The sequence below is a fragment of the Corvus brachyrhynchos genome, unplaced genomic scaffold (assembly GCF_000691975.1).
Source record: "Corvus brachyrhynchos isolate BGI_N302 unplaced genomic scaffold, ASM69197v1 scaffold56, whole genome shotgun sequence".
Lineage (NCBI taxonomy): Eukaryota > Metazoa > Chordata > Aves > Passeriformes > Corvidae > Corvus > Corvus brachyrhynchos.
Window position 1 is genome coordinate 5,433,475 of NW_008238664.1, and position 17,155 is coordinate 5,450,629.

Below are 17,155 nucleotides of genomic sequence, written 5' to 3' on the forward strand. Positions count from 1 at the left end.
TTAATGATGTGGTGCTGCACTGCAGTAAATACTTCATTGTCTAAATGGTCTGTAATGAAACCTCTTTCTCCTTTGTGCAGTCTGGAGCAAAAGCACTCCACCTGCTCCAGATAATGGTACGTCTGCCTGGGGTGAGCCAAATGAAACCAGTCCCGGGTGGGGTGAAGTAGATGATACAGGAGCATCGACTACAGGCTGGGGGAATGCACCTTCCAACGCCCCGAATGCCATGAAATCTAGTGAGTATAGGCCAGATACCAGTTTCTTTGCAATTGCCCTGGAGATTTTTAGTGTTTGGCCTTTTGGCATAGGTCACCTGTGGAGGAATTATCTGAGGCCTAAAAGCAGTGTTGAATGTTATTACGGGATTTTGATGGATGAGTATTAAGTGCTTGTAAATTACTGAAACTTAGTCTTTCAAGGTAGTAAAAAATTTCCTAACTAAGCAATTAAATGGGCAGCTCTGATTCTGGAAGTGCTGAAACACTTTTCCAGTAAGGAAATGTGTGTTTTTCTCTTTTTCTCTGGCTGCCTACTTGTTACATGATAAGTCACTTTTTCTGATCATATCAGGAAAAGGAATACACAGTACTGACAAATTCCACTGTGGAGGCTATTACATGGTTATCTATGCTGTGATAATGCAGCTTGGCTTTGAATGGATTTTTTCAATTATATAAGTGAGAAAAATTGTAACTCTTAAGAACTGCACTTTGTGGTCAAACCTAAATGCCTACAGCAGTGTCTTTCATGAATGACATGTTGAAATATTTTGAAATTTTATTTCAAAGTTAAAATTCTGCTATATTAAGAGGTTTTGTGGATATTACTCTCGATGATGTACATTGTTTGTATAATTTTTATATCAGTTTTTTTAAGGAAAAAACAACAAACAAAAGCAATGTTATTTCTAAACTCAGTAACATTTGGATGTGAAATTTCCTGCAGGATCTACTGATGATACACAAGTGTTACTGAATGTGACTGATGATGTGTCTGTAAAACTGTTTCCAGCCCAGAAGTTGCTTTTGCAACATGTAATTGTTTGAAATTAAACCCTGCGTAGATAGATGCTGTTTGGTCATTCTCCCTTCCTCCCGCCCCAATTAAATAATTTGGCCATTTCTGAAACAAAATAATCTTTGCTTCTTTAGAGTTATCATTGTAGCAGGCTTTTGTGGATGACAGGCTTCCCATGCCTGCCGCACAAACTTGGCACTTTGAGGATGCTAAGTTGAGTTTAGATGGATGTCTTCTTTTATCTATAAATAGACACCTAAATATAACCAAAATTAGAACTCCTGAAATTGATCCATTGAAAATTTTGTTGATTTTTGTTGATTTGATGCTTAATACAGTCTCGTAAGACTATACATGGTCATTCACATACTGTGACTGGTCTGTATGTGTGCCATAACCAAGGAACTGCAACATACACGTGCAGCTCTGTATGTGAGCTGTCCCCAGCTCTAGAGCAAAATCTAGGGACAGGTTACAGACTAGCTGTATCAGAAAAGGGGAAAAAAAAAAAAAAAGAAAGCAGTTTGGAGCCAAAGAAGGAAGCGTAGACCATTATCCACCTGTTTAAAATAGTAGGTTTACTTAGTTCTAACAGCATTGCATAAGAATATTGTGGCAGAAGTAGGAATGAATTCCGTTTTCTGTAATAGATTTTTTTTTTTTTTTGGTATCTTCACAATTTCATTTGTGTGCTATAGCTGTTGGTACCTCCTTACTCAACAAATGCAAAAAATTAAGTAGGTGTCATATAGACAAGTGATCTTTACGTCACTTCCAGATTCACGTTCAAGAACCCAAGAGAGTTGTCAGTGCAGAAAAATAATGTATGGTTATGTAGTTAAGATCAGTATCATAGTATATATTTAAGCACTGTCACCAGAAGTAAATTAAAGCTGCAGGGACTACCCAGTATAACATTTCCAGATTATATTCTTGACTCTGCAGTCATAGTACTTAAGTGTAGCCTTTTCTGTGTAAGTAGCACAATTAAAGGGTCAAGAGGTAGATTTTCTGCACTTGGACCAGTATGTTTCATAAGCAGCCCTCTGTTTTAGTACCCAAATGAACAGCCTTTAAAAAGCTGTTTTCTGTGAAGCATCTGCAGGTTTATTTATGATGCATTTTAAGGTATCTCTTAAACCACCATAAGATGCTGCTGTACTTATTTTCATTATGATCAGGGTAGAGTCCACCCAATTAGGGTGGACTAATTGCAATTCCTGACTTTTTTTATATTCAGACCTTCTGCTATGTGTGTTAATGTCCTTATTCCTGATTTCCACAGTCAAACCCCAGACAATTAAAGCATTAGTTATTACAAAGTGATGTTGATGATGGAAATCTTTTCTGAAGTAGATAAATGCTGAATAAATAGATACAGGAATAAATGTGCAGAATGAAGAGTTAGAGCAGGAAGAACAGTTGGATAGTGGACAGGATGAGGACTTGAGCTCCTGATGGCTTGTCAGTAAAGGTTAGAATTCCAAGTTGCGTGACAATGCTGGAGAATAGCAACAAGAAAAGAAGTAAAGAGGGAAAAGTCTAAACTGATACAGTGTGAAGTGGTTGTAGCTTTCTGATATACTTAAGCAGCTCTGCTAGTAAGTCTCTTTAGTGACATTGTTAAGAACAGAATTTGTAGTAGAGGAGTTTGGGTTTTTTTGCATTAAATTACTTTTGGTGTTGTTTGTACCAGAGGACAATGTCAGGTCCTTGCCTTCAGATCCTACTTAGTTGTTGTGCCTAAAAGTTCTGGTTCTGTAATTTTGTGGAAGAGTGTAGGGCAAGGGGAGTATTAAAGTTTTGAAGTGAGAGAGGAAATAATTGATAAACCACCTGAACCAGAGTCTTCAGCACATCTGGTTTTTGAGTGTGCTTTGAAGGCTTTCATTTGCACTCGAAAATAATAGGTTGCCTTTTAAATACAGCTGTATCTGTGTAAGAGGTCCCTATTGTTATTATATCTTTAAAGGTTTGACATTTCTTTAAAATAGTTGCAAAACATGACATGTGAACATGCCACCAAATCTCTTGGGTTTTGGGATTCATGCACAAGTTTTTACAGCTGTTAGAGTGAAGACACAGTTTTGAATTTTATTTTTTTTAGTTCCTTTGGGATTCTGATGATCTCAGCTAATGTTGCAGTGTCACAGTGCCAGCTGCATGGTATTGTAGACTGCTTTAGAGCTTTTTTTCCTTTTTCTAAAGGTTCTAAATCTATGCAAGATGGCTGGGGAGAGAGTGATGGGCCAGTGACAGGAACACGTCATTCCAGCTGGGAAGAGGAGGAGGAGGGAGGAGTCTGGAATACAGCAGGCTCTCAGGGAAGCAGTTCCTCCCACAACTCAACAAGCTGGGGACAAGGAGGAAAGAAAACACAAATGAAGGTAAAATGCTTGAGTGATTCATAACTACTGTGTTGTCTGAAAACAGTCTGACTGATATGTTAGAGCATTAGATAGTTATTTTTTTTAAGAAGGTTTTGCAGAGTCACAGAAAGATGCCACTTAAAATAGTGTAAAAAAATGAGAGGTTTTTTGATTTGCTTTAATATACTACACCTGTTATGACTAATAAATGTTCCAGTAGGTGTCAAATTCTTTTGGTTTGTAAGCTGCACAGCCATTACTAAATGGAAATAAGTATCCCAAGGCTATTTCTCTTCTCTTGCTGACACATCTTTCTGTGTTAGGCTGCTGCTGTTTTTCTTGCATAGCCTGCTGAAGTTTGGATTCCACAGTCCCTTTGGCACAGGCACTTCTTATTTCTGTCAACTGTTGGATTTATGTTTGCCTTATGTTTGTTGTTGTTAACATTTGGCCTCAAACAGGAGCAGGAGCTTGGCTGTAGTCCTGAGTAAATTTCTTTCTGAGGCTTGTTTGCATTAAAATTCTTTAGTACAGTAACACTTGTTACTGTATTAATATTAGAAGGACTGTGTTGTGTCTGCTTCTCACGAAATAGGTGGAGCAGACTCAAAAGGCGAGGCAGAGCAGTTTCCTAGGACATGGAAATACTGTTGTGACATGGTAGGGAGTTTTACGGTTCCTGTTCTGCAGCAGTTATTCTCAGGGACTTTTTTTATCACTTAAAGCTTTTTTATTTTAACCACCAAAACAACGGAAAAATTTCTTCATTGTTGAACTGTGTTAGTGTTGGTTTTGATGATCTGTAAATTACACTGAGGCCAAAGGGAGACCCTGGTCAGCACAGTGCCTGTGCAAGAGACACCATGCTAAGGGAAGAAAGGCAAGGAAGAAATCGGCATCTGTATGTACTGGAGTAAAGATTGTATTGAACTGTAACATAGGAAAATTTAAAAAATCTTCACAAAGCTTTCCAGATTACAGAATGAAACTGAAGGTGTGATAAACATCCTACATGACAATGTTCAATGACTTTGGAATACCTAACAGTGAGCAATTGTATGAGACAGAATATTTGGTAAATGTTTCCAAACATAAATACTTTAAATAATTTTTTTCATGAGATTAATTTCTCTGATACCAGAATTTTCATTTTACACTTGCTCATCTCAAGGATAAAGGAGAATTTAAGGAATCAAGAAGTTTCTTAAAAATATTTTTGTCTTTTTTTTTTTTTCCAGTGCGCATTAAAAGGAGGAAATAGTGATTCGTGGATGAACCCTTTATCCAAACAGTTTTCAAATATGGGCTTGCTAGTAAGTAAATTTTTTTTAAAAGGAAGTCCAACTTTGTGAGAAAGCTGTAAGCCTTAAGTAAGTCAAAAGATCAGCTGTTTCACAGTTATTGATCTCCATCTGCTATGCTGGGATGTTGATTATAATACCTGTAGTAGCTGGCTCAGAATGGCTTCTCAGAAAAAAACCCAAATATACTTTGATTCCTAAAGTTACTTTATGATAACTCTTGTTCTGAGGTTGCAGTTTCCTTGCAAGTAATAGATTTGGGAGGGGGATGTGTGTTTTCTTGTTTTGTCTGTTTTTATGGGGAGGGTTGTTGCTTTTTAGTGTGGGGTGGTTCTTTGTTGCTTTGGGTTTGGGGTTTTTTTACTTTTATTTTCATATTCATTATTTTCCTATTTCATGCTGTTTAGAGCACTCAAGGTAGAGGCTCCTGCCTATAGTGTCAGATATCTGTGGTAATCCAAGGTATTCATTCTGAATCTCAGCCACCTATCAGATAAGGAGATTTACAGTCCTGTGTCTGTCTTAGCTGAATTTATATTTGAAGTACAGCAGGGTCTTTTTAGAACAAAAAAGGCTCATTATGAATCCATAAATAAAAATTGTTTGGTAAAGTGAATAAATAAATACCACATCGTCAAGAAAAAGAGCCATAGGGAAGTATTTCAAAAATAATTATATATATACACTTTTTTTTGGAACTTCTGACAAGCTAATTTGTAAAATATTTTGCAGAATATTGTGCCAGTTGTCATCCTGTGAAGCAGGAATAGTATGTAATGCTGGCTAACAAAAGATAACAATGCAGAGTTTGTGTGGGAAATCCAGGGCTGCACAAGCTGTCACTGACATGCTTAGGATTAGTTTGCAGTGTCTTTTGGCTCCTAAGCTCTAATTCAGTTTGCTAGACTGTAGATGCTTTGGAAAGCCATGGGAACACCCTGTCCCAGGCTGCCAACTGAAGAATCCCATGGCAGCATGTTTCAAGATTTGATGGCATGACAAGTCATGAGGATGAGCTATCATTTTGGCCACTCTTTTCAGTTTTGTCACTCGACCACTGGAACATGAGGACAGAGGTTCATTTTTGGAGCATCTCTGTGTCCATCCTTCTCCGTCGCATGCATTCATGTGTCTGGTTTCGTATGGGCGAACTTGCCATGCACAGCATTAGGGGGTTGAGGCAGGGTGTGTCCAGGGTGATACCAGAAATCCCGGTGTTCAATTTTAGTTTAAAGGAAAACTTTCATTGGCACAAGCGTGTTCTTCCTGCGTTCCACCTTTCTGAAATACTTCTCAGCATTGAATAGAAGTCAGAACTGAATTGATTTTTTTTTTTCCCCCCCCAGAGTCAAACTGACGACATTCCAGGCAGTAAGATGGACTTGTCTGTAGGTGCGTATATTTTAATTTCAATGCATTTGAAATGTGAGATCATGTGAGATGCTGTACTTTGGAAGGGTTTGATCCTTACTTTTAGCACTCCTCATAGTATAAGGGTAGAGTAAAAAGCATCCTCTGTGTTGTCTGTAAGCTTTGACCCTGGTGTGCAAGATTGGGATGTATACCTGTACAGAGCAGAGCTAGAACTTGGGCCAGAGACATCTGTTAAGACTGTTTTAATCTTTTTAGTTTGTATTCATTGTTACTGTTTTAAGAAAGTGAAAACCTTTTTCATTTGGTGGAAGAGTACTGTTTTCCCTTTACGCCAGTAGGACATCCCATTTACTACAGCTTCCTGGAGGTGATGTGAGGGGAAAAAAATTATCCTGTGTCATTGATTTCTTCAGTTGCATGCCTCAGGCTATTACAAATTTCTTTTCAGTAGAACTAGATTTTATGTTCTGGATCGCTTCACCACAGTTGCTACACAGCTTAAGCACTGTGGGCTGTGTGGCACCAAAGGTAGAGCTGTGGTAGTCAAAACTTACCTGCATCTAATACCAGCTGTGGATTTGGTATTCTAATACAATCCATACAGATGGAGTGTCTCTCAGCTTAGAATTCATTGCATTCTTAAATTTCTATCACACTTCATAGAGGATTCAGTTGTTCATTTTTCCCAAAATTTCTGTCTTCCTCTGAAGAAGTTAAGGGTCTCAGTAAGAGGTCATAAAAATGTTTAGTTAAAATGGTACAACTCAGTTTTGTGGAAAGTAACAGTTCTTTGATCTCTCCAGTTTGGCCTCGTGCATCCTCTAGAATTCAGGCTCTGATTGTATCATGCTTCTCTAAAGAATGTCTAGGTAGAGATCAGTCATCTTCATGGACGTTTAGTTCTCGTCTGCCTTCAGATGCTGCTGGTAAAAAACAGATCTAAGTATATACAAATGAAGAGGATGGTAGCCTGGATTATGCTGATTATAGCTCTCTTGGTTCTTTATCTCCAAATTAAGGATCCTTTGGAACTTTCAAGGCCATCAGAGCTTCTGAGGAGATGGCTGCTGCTCAGAATATCCTGTGAAAGGGTGCAGGAAGGCTACATCTTTTACTTTGATATGTTGCACTTCTTTAAGTTCAGTGTGCCCATTAATGGTGGCATCCCTTCATCTTAGGTAGAGCCATTTAGTATGGCTGAGAATGTAACAGATCTTCGTAGGCTTTTCTGTTACTTCTGCTTAGCAGTTTTGCTCTTGTTGATTATGGCAGTTGTTTGTGGAAAGCTATAAGCTGTTTTGCTCAGTCTAGGTCTACTTCTAAACTTTAAAAGTTGGACTTATTGATGAGATAGGCTTGTTCTTCAACTGGTTTTCAGTCAAGATTACAACATACCAGGTTTTTCTGACAGATAACTGCCAGCATGATACTTCCCTAGTTTATGAATAAATGTACAGTTAAATCTGTGCTTGGAGACCACATATGTCAAAGAAAACTTGGACTTTGGTGTGCTTGGAGCACCTTGGCTCTGATCATCATGCACTGTCAGTAATTCTTACTACTTTGGTCTCAGTCTCCTTGTTGGAAGAGTGTGTTCCCTTTATTTCAAGTGCTAGAGCAATACTTTTATTTACTGACCAAGACAGAAAAGAGATGGATTGATAACATGCCTGAGGTAGATGTACTTCTTTTCTTTTTCTATCAAATCTCTGTAATGGATAGCTTTTCTGCTTTGAAAATAGGATATAACTTTTTTCCCATTGAAATATTTCCTATTCTGTAAGTTCTGCGATAGGAGGTTTGCTACAGTAAAGTAGCTTGTCAGAACCACTTAATATTTTGTATTTTCTTTTCTCCTGTTTGGCAATCACCTTTATCTCTTTTTTTAACATATTAGTTAAAACCTCTGCAGATCAGGGAGTTCTCAAATCACCTGTAAATACTGAGAAATGAATTTAAAATTTCTATTGACTCAAATGCAATTCGTGTACCTGGCTGTTGTAAATATATTACAAAGCTGTAATTTGATGTATCATTCAGATGAAACACCTCAATGTCTAAGTGCATGTGCTTGCTCAGTAGGCTTGGATGATGTAAATTTATGGTAAAGGTATAAAATCAGTATCTTTTAAATGTTTTTGTGGTCAAGCAGAAAATGTTTCAAATGGTTTTCTCCATTTGGGTTACCCCACTGGGTGTATCTGTTTTCACCATGTTGAAGTCTCTTAGGGTCTCTTGTTGGCAAATGTTTTGGGCAACTTTGCTCAGCAGCAGTTTCTGTCTCCTACTTCCCAGTGCAGGATCATATTATATAATTTTGCATGGAATTCAGATTTTTTTTTTTTTGTAAGCTCTGTCCATGTGGTGGGGGAGATGTACTTGATAGTGGGTTTTTCCACACTTGGGAGTGAACATCATCTTCCAAGTCCTTGTTTGATTTTGCATTTTTCACAGTGTTTTTCACAACTCTTAATAGTGGGGAAATCCAAGAACTGATAGGGTCTTCTTTTATGAAGATGGTTTAGCTTTTAACCTGTTCTATGTTTCTGCATGTAGAGAATTCAGGGCTTCATATTTATTCACACACAAGTGTTTTTGCCTACTGTAGAGGGTAATTTAGACTTTTCAGATTTTGACAGTTGTCTTCTACTACATAAGGTAAAGCTATTCTTTAGCCACCTACATTATTTATAGCTTTAGTTGACAAGTTAAAAGACAAAACTCACATACAGGTTTCAAGGTTGTATTAGAATTTTCTAGGAATGGGATAAAGGAATGCAATCATTTCTCTCAGTGAGGCCTTATTTATATTGAAGTTTAAGCAGCTGCCTCAGCACTAAGTGACATGCATCTGTGCTTGAAGCCTTCAGAGGTGCTCTTTTAATGCTCTGTGTGCTTTACAAGGCATCATTCAGTAATGTTTGAGGAGCTGTTTGGATCATCAGGGTAACTGGAGAGACAGAAGGGTGTTTCTGTGGCTTAGTCATCTTGTGTTGGCATTGACCCAGTTTCATTTCAGACAGTGATGCAACTATGCCTCGCTTTCAGTTTCTTTTCAAGCAGCTAATGGCTAGGGCTTCCTGTGTGGAATTAAAGCACACGAGCCTTTTGGTAGCACGTTGCTGGCATTGTGTGCAGTGGTTTGATGTAGGTATTGACAGCACTGAGCTGTGTGTGACACTATGTGACTGCTTTTGCAGAGCCATTTGTAGCTTTTTAGGATATGTTAGAAAGGGATCAGGGAATCGTGAGCTCATCCAGGTCAGTGTGACTCCAGTTACAAGCTAAGATACGTAGGTGATTTGTCAACTGTTTTGTTATGAATGAGGTTGAAGGCATCTGAGAGGATGAAACTGGATCAACTTTGAAAGCTGTGCAGGTAAGAAAAACCCATGCAGTTAGCGGTCAGTTTCATAGCTTCTTGGCAGTAGCATAGCTGTGAATATTAATAGATTGGGATTGGACATTAAGAAGAGATGCTGGATTTGAGAAGCTTTTTCAAGGAACACTGTCTTGACAGTATTAGAATGATTAGCTGACTGCTGTGTTTGATAAAGGTTTAGTGTTTTGTCGCTGGTAGGGTAGGTTATCACAAACTTCCTTTTGAAAATTATAGATTTTCTTGTTAATTGTGCTGACGCGTTTTTCAAACGGTTCTTGGAAAGACCATCTGTGCTACTAACTAAACAGTATTCTTTAAAACTAAAAACACCAGTCAAGCTCATTTCTGTCACATCCGTATTTTAAAACGAAGATGTTTTCCATCTATTTCAACATAGCAATATGCATCTGATAGCTTACAGGTGCCACATACGACCACAATAATTGTTCCTTGGCAACAGTTCAGTGTGTAAGGTAGAAAACTTCTTCCAGTCAGCTCTTCAGCTGATGATAAAGCTTTTAGAGAAAGTCGATTGTCTTGTTCACCATGTATGTTTCAGTTTGGTCATCTGTTATTGACATCTCCTCATACTCCACCAGGTTATTCCCTAAACAATGGCAGGAGACTTTAGCAGGTGTTTGGGAAGTGTCTCTGTTAGTGGCTGTGTTATTGTGTACAGGTTGAGGGAGACTGGTTGTCTGAAGTTACAGTATACCAGTCGATCTCTTGTGTTCCAGAGTTAAGTTCACTTAACTCTTGTAGGAGAATTCTGACCAAATGATATGCATGTGACCAAAGTTTTCAAAGCATCGCAAAGAATTTCTCAGTATCAAACCCAGTAAAGGCTAAGTAGAATACATGGAGAGCTTAAATGGTGGTCTTTCTACATACTGAATTCCAGCAAATGACAGTGCAGGTTTTGGAAGACATAGAGAACTAGGTAATAATTAATATAATTAGTTGAAATGTGTATGTTTATATCTGTACATAAATTGTGACAACTACTTCACATTAAACTCTATAAAGTAAATTGACATGTTCAGTGTTAAATGAAACTTCCTACATTAATTTTTCAACACTTTTAATACTAACTGTATCTATGCTAAGTTATAAGACAGATGTAATTTATATCCTGATCTTAAAGATTATTTCTTTGGCTATGAACCTGCTGTCATGAAACATGGTAGAGATTATTTGCACTAATTTCCTGGTTTTTTACAGGTGGTCTCCCAGATAAGAAGTTTGAGGTAGACAAACGAGCCATGAATCTCGGGGATTTTAATGACATGATGAGAAAGGATCGATCTGGGTTCCGTCCACCTAATTCCAAAGACATGGGAACCACAGATAGTGGGCCTTATTTTGAGAAGGTGAGAGAAATATCTTTAGATAAATTAATACCAACCTCTGTGTTCAAGGTCCCAGTTTTTACCCTACTTCTCCAGAGGTGCTAAAAATTCAATAATCCTGAATGAGCTCAGTAATAAAAGGTGTGGGGGAGTTATATTGGTAGAATGAACATGTGTATAAAACAGGTGTCAGGTGTGCATAGACAAACTAAATTGGGGAGAGTGAGGCTTTTTATTCTAGAATAGATTGTTTTTGATGTAGACAGAAATTACTTTTTTTTTTTCTTGGAAGGGTAAACTACTGGTAGCAATGAAATTCATTGTCAGTTTCATCATGATGATTCTTTTGGCTACTAACTACAGTCATCTACTGTAAAAAAAATTGGTTGAGATCTAAGTAAATATAAGTAATCACAGTCTTCCAGATTTTTTTCTTCTTTCATGTCTGGCATTTATTGGAAACACCCTTTCTAAATTCCACAACCCCTTATGCTGTATGTCCGTGTACTGTAAGCTTCTGTATGACATCTGTTTCTCTGTGACATCTGTTGTATGTTATGGTAGTGTTTCTTTCATATTCTTGCCTATTTTAAACAGAAGCTTTCACTGTTATTATCAATTATTAATTGCTTCACATTATGAATTGGAGAGTGTCCAATAGATTCAGAATGCTCTAGGGCTGTTTTTTTAAAATACAGTTTATCACATATAAAATGGAAAATAAATTTGGTTTAAAAATTCTGAGGGCGTGTTAACTGTCAAGGAATTTTTTAACTCCTCCATTTTGGTATAACAAGCTAAAAAAAAGTTTTGTCAACTCCCTCTGGTGGCATAATTAAATAAATACCATGAGCAAAGCTAATGCGTTTCCTAACAAATTATGCTGGTAGGTGTGTGCTAACATGAGGAATTCATTCAAGATTTGTTTATTTCTGTAGTGGTAATAGCCACTATCAGAAACAAATTTCATGAGAGTTCAAAATGTATTTTTAAAAAGAAAACATAGGAATTTATCGATTATCTCCTTGGACCAAAATCTTAATTGTCAAGTGATCGTTTGAATCAGAAGTTTTGTCCTTGTAACTGCTATTACAAATTACCTTTGCTTCTTCCTAGTCACTCACCGTCCCTCTTTCTCTCCTCTTGCATTCTGTTGCTTCACTAACCAACTCCTGCTGTTGGCTAACTGCTGCTTCAGCTGACTTTGCCTTTCTCCAATCAAGATGGGTGCCTTGGGGATGAGGCTCCCTGCTCTCCCTTCTCCCCTTCTCCCAGCTACAAGCTGTCTCCCTCTGGTTCCACACTATCCAACGTCGGCCTTGGGGCAATCGGCTCAGGGCTCAGTCCCCAAAACTTCGCTGCTAGACAAGTAAGCAGGCCACCTTATAAGATGCATTGTTATAAGGCTGCAACCTGGGCTTAATCCTGGTTAGTTGGTTGCTTGCATTTGTTTTTCTGCTGAATAGATTAAAATTGTTAATGGAAATTTCAGCTGTATCAGGCCATTGAGAAGCAGTCCACTTTGGTTCCTAGCATCAGAATGTACTCTGTCTGGTTTTGTTGGCCTCTTCCTAAATCACAGTGCAACAGCAGGTAGAAGTGCTTTTCAGAAGTCGTGAAGTTAGTGGCATCCTTTATTTTAATTGCTGGCTTAAAACCCAGTTAGAGGCTGTTGATGTGCCTCATCAAGCCCAACACTGAGTTTTTTCAGACTCCACTCAAAGACCTTGTATGTAGAAATGTGCCTGTAAAATGTTGCAGTGATTTAGCATTGTGCCTGTTCCCTTCTCCCTTCCTCACAGTCCAAAGTAAGGATTGATTTAGTAGCCTTTAAAAATTCCTGAAGCAGAAATATTTTTGTGTAGAGGAAAATGGTGGGGAAGAAATTAAGTGATTAACTGCAGTTTGGAAGAATTTCTGGCTATTATGTTCTGCATTATTCTAAAAGAAAATATTTTAGGAATACTAGGAAATGAAAGAATAGTACCTAATTATTGCAGCTGGTCTAGCTTATGTAGTCACATGCCTAACATGATGGTGTTTCTTTGTGTTGTCTTTCTGTTTCTATGTGACACAGTGTTGAACATCAGATTAAGTCCAAAATTTGCAGGCATGTTGTTGATCTCAGTGTGCAGAATTCTGTAGAGTTCTAGAGAGGGCTGAAAGTGTAACTGCAGCTTCAAGACCTCTCAAAAGTGTGAATGTGTAGTTGACTCCAGCTGGCTCTTTCCAGAATAAAATCTCTTGTCTTTTGGGGTTTTTTGTTTGCCTTCCTGCATGCTTAGGAGTTACTTCTGAAAGAGAAGACACTTTAAGTGGAGGGGGATGCAGATGAATGAGGCAATCCATAGTGCTGCTGGTGTAGAAGCAGGAGGAGTGACTTGTGTTTGAGCAAAAGGATAGCAGAGGATGCACAGTATTATGGTAGGAGTGTTATGCACAGTATTATGGTAGGATTTATGAAATCCTGGTGTATAAGGGAAGGAAAGGTTTTAGTGAAGGCCTGCACAATCTCAGTTTGGAAGAATGATGAACTTACGTTGGGTGCAGAAATGCTGGCATGGACAGGCAGAATGGGGGAATGATGGCTGAGGAGTGGAAAATATGCTCTTTAGAACCCCAGGTATCTGAGGGTCACAGACACCCTAATATACAGCAGGGAAATTCTGAGGGTCTTGAAACTGAAAGGACAAAATCATGGCACATAAGGGTGCTTTTGGAGTATGGGTTTCAGCTTTTAGAAGCAAGAGAGTGTAGCTCCCTTAGTGTAGGAGACAGTTTGTAACATTTCTTGTTGCTTTTTTTGAAAAATGGTACCAAAAGTCTGTTCAAGAGGCTGAAATCATGAAATACAATGACAAATATTCTTTGGTCTTTTTCATGCATTAAGGTTTATTACAGAAGTTGCTTATAAACCAGTAAATACTTCCCATAAAAAAACCTCAAACAGCAAGTCGTCTTGTGTTAGAAAACAAATCACTGAAGAAAAAAAAAAAAAAACACAATTCGTTTTCTCACTTGAAAATTTTCTCCAAATTTCGTTGGAGAAAAGGGGAAGGAAAATATCCAGATCCAGAATGCTGAAATTTTCATGGCAGAAGGAAAATTTTTAATAGGATTTTAGAACTCAAATTTCAGTTAATGAAAGGCCTGCAGAGGAAATAATAGCCTTATGAGTGATATCTCAGGCAAAGTACCTGTCTTCTCTAAAATGGGGGATCAGAATTCTTGCTGACACAGTCTTGTCATACTTGTAAGCCAATAGAAAGGAGTTTTTAGTTTGTTGTTTGTTCTCCAAGTTTCCATTTCCCAACACGTGATGTGCAAAATATTCAAACATTAGATTTGTCATGTGCTTTGAAGTAAGTAGATAAGCATGACCCTTCAGTGTTAGAGGAGAAACAACCTGCATCTCAAAAATGTAGTACAGTGGTTTTAACCCAGGCCAAATATTACTGATTTTAGGCAAACGTCGGTGATTCTAAGGGAACTCTGTTTAAGTCAGTACTTGGCTCATTGTTACTGATATGTAGTTACTAGCATAGAAATCCATTATCCTGCAGGATTCATCTTCTCACTACTGCTTTAATTTTATAGGGTGGCAATCATGGTTTGTTTGGAAACAGCACAGCACAATCGAGGGGCATGCACACACCAGTGCAGCCACTAAATCCTTCCCCCAATATCCGGGCGCAAGTGCCTCCCCAATTCCTTTCTCCCCAGGTAAGGAATTTATAGCAACTGATTACTTGTAAAAGTAGAGCTACAGCCTTCAGAGCACATCATTGAGGTTACTTATACACCTATCTTAGTCTCAACTTGATGTTAAGAAATGGAAAAATTAAATAAGATAAAACCATTAAAATTCGTAGTGAAAGTGCTGAAAACTCAGTGCAGAAACATTAGCATTCTATCATATTCCAAGGCAGTTGATGGTAAATGCTCGCTACCAGTATTTTTAAACCTCAAAAGTGGATTTGGGAATCATATGTCTTACATAGGCTTTTGCAAAGTATTTTAAGAAGAACAAATAAACGTGAAAGCTTAAAGTGTTTCTGAAGTGTGACAGGTTGCTTAATTTTTTTAAGTAGTCTTGTCCTGTGCTTCCTGTCCCCCCCAAAAGAGATGTTTGATGAAGGGCTACATGTTACATTTACATGGCAGAGCTTAATCTTAAGACCTCAGGGTCTCCAAATGTACAAGTTTACCTTCTGCTTTGGACTTGGTGAACAATTCTTGATACTCTCTTGAATTGTACTTGTGTAACTCTCAAATAATGCAGGGAGAAATGGGGGGATTCTTCTCCACCTACTCCTGTCTTTTACTATATCTTATTCAATGTACAAAGAGATTAACTCTTTCTGTGAGGCACTGTTTCTTTGCTCCGGTGACTGCCTGAATGCCTTTCTTTTCCCTTGTAAAGCAGTACATTTTTAATGTGATAATGCAGTACTGTGATTACTGGTTAGCTGCATATATATATATCAGCATTTAAATTTAGTGCAGTCTCTAGCACCTGATTGGTTGGGGGAGGAATCTTTGTGTGTGTGTCTGCATCTGCACATGTAATACTGTATACTGTCAATCAAGTGAGGTATTCACTCAGCCCAAGTTACAGATTGTGCATGTTTAAATGTGATGTGTTAATAAATCTGTAATGTCTTTCCCAGAGCACCATCGAAGATTGGTGTCATACTTGTTCCTTTATAGAAATACTTCTACTTCATCATCTTTTCCTCGTGGCAGTGCATTCAGGTTATGTAACTGGTTTCCATGCAGGTTTCAGCCTCCATGCTCAAACAGTTTCCCAACAGTGGCTTGAATCCTGGTCTTTTCAATATGGGCCCCCAGCTTTCTCCACAACAGATTGCCATGCTGAGCCAGCTTCCACAGATTCCCCAGTTTCAATTAGTAAGTAGCTAGTAATCTCGTGAAACAAGACTACAGATTGTTTACAAATTGTCTGCTGAAAGAGTTTTCCTCTTATGCTTATTCTGTTTTGGTCTGCTGATGTTATTTTGTACAAGTATTCCCCCTTTGTTAGAAGGGGTAGTAAAGCCCTGCTAGAAGGCAGCAGATAAACCAAATAGGCCCATGTAATTATTGTGGACTGCAGTGGGTTAGTAATGACTCTAAGCCAGGTTTTTGCACAGAAAGCAGTTGTTTGTTGATTTTTAATGAAGTTTTCTTCAGACTTGTAGTCATAGTGATGGTAATAAAGCAGGTACAAGTAATTCTGTTGCATAATGTTAAATTAGAAACAAGTGAAGGATGTGGTATTCTTCTAATGCCTTCATTGTCATTTTACTTGAGTGAGTGGAATGAGAAACAGTTTACCTAAGTTCTGAGCAAGGAGTTTGCTAGTGAATAGCTCCTGGCAATTACATTTCGCTTGATGAGCTCTGTATTTTCACTCTTCCCACCCTCACTTGTCTTGTAGGCTTGTCAGCTCCTCCTTCAGCAGCAGCAGCAGCAGCAGCAACAGCTGTTACAGAGCCAGAGAAAGTTATCTCAAGCTGTGCGACAACAGCAGGAGCAACAGGTGCGTGGCACTGCTTTTGTCAGTCATATGAAGTACAAAATGTGCTGGGGAAATGCAGTCTGCAGTAGAGATGGTGCTGGCTTTAGTAATGTCATCTGCTCTCTTCATATTGCACTTTATGGGGAGCAGGGTCTTTTGGATCTCTTCTAAGTCACCATTTCTTTATGTTTACTGGAATTCTATGTTACAGGATAGCATAGATGAACCAGTTTTTTCTTTCATTTGCAGATTGCTCGTATGGTGAGTGCCCTCCAGCAGCAGCAGCAGAGGCAGCCTGGCATGAAGCATTCGCCATCCCACCCTGTTGGGCCTAAGCCACATTTAGACAGCATGGTACCCAATCCTTTGAATGTGGGTCTCTCAGATTTACAGACCAAAGGGCAAATACCTGGATACGGTTCAGGTGGTAAGTGCTCTGTGGAAGGTGGTTTGGTGCATTGCCTGTATCTTCCTTATTATTAATATGGTAATTGTGTTAATCACTTATGGCTGGGTCCAGAAATGAATAATATATGTGTAAGCATTAGAGTGAAGGTTATGACAAGTGTCAACTTTGAATCAAATTGCATTATTTTTCATTACATGGGAAGAAGACAAACCTATGAAGAAAGCATATCATGGCATACTGACCTAACATGCTTATTTGGAAGATGCCCCTTGAACTTGAACATACCCTTTGCTGTTGTTGATTTTTTTTTCACCTTTTTCTTATGATCACAATGACTCCCTGTTTAAAGATATTTAAAAACAAAACTGAAAATGACAATGGAGTTTTGTTCGTTTGTTTCACAGGCTTTGGCTCAAGTGGCATGGATTAT

The 17,155-nt window shown here is 38.3% G+C and overlaps 1 protein-coding gene across 1 annotated transcript in view; it reads left to right on the forward strand.

Annotated features, from left to right (window-relative positions):
• TNRC6B (trinucleotide repeat containing 6B) overlaps positions 1-17,155 on the forward strand; it is a 77,556-nt gene that overhangs the window by 42,342 nt on the left and 18,059 nt on the right. The window contains 11 exon segments of the mRNA XM_017737907.1: positions 81-239; positions 3,229-3,407; positions 4,628-4,702; positions 6,037-6,082; positions 10,668-10,816; positions 11,994-12,164; positions 14,393-14,518; positions 15,575-15,706; positions 16,236-16,337; positions 16,566-16,740; positions 17,130-17,155. The exon segment at positions 17,130-17,155 is cut by the window's right edge and continues 7 nt beyond it. Coding sequence (XP_017593396.1) covers positions 81-239; positions 3,229-3,407; positions 4,628-4,702; positions 6,037-6,082; positions 10,668-10,816; positions 11,994-12,164; positions 14,393-14,518; positions 15,575-15,706; positions 16,236-16,337; positions 16,566-16,740; positions 17,130-17,155 — 1,340 coding nt within the window.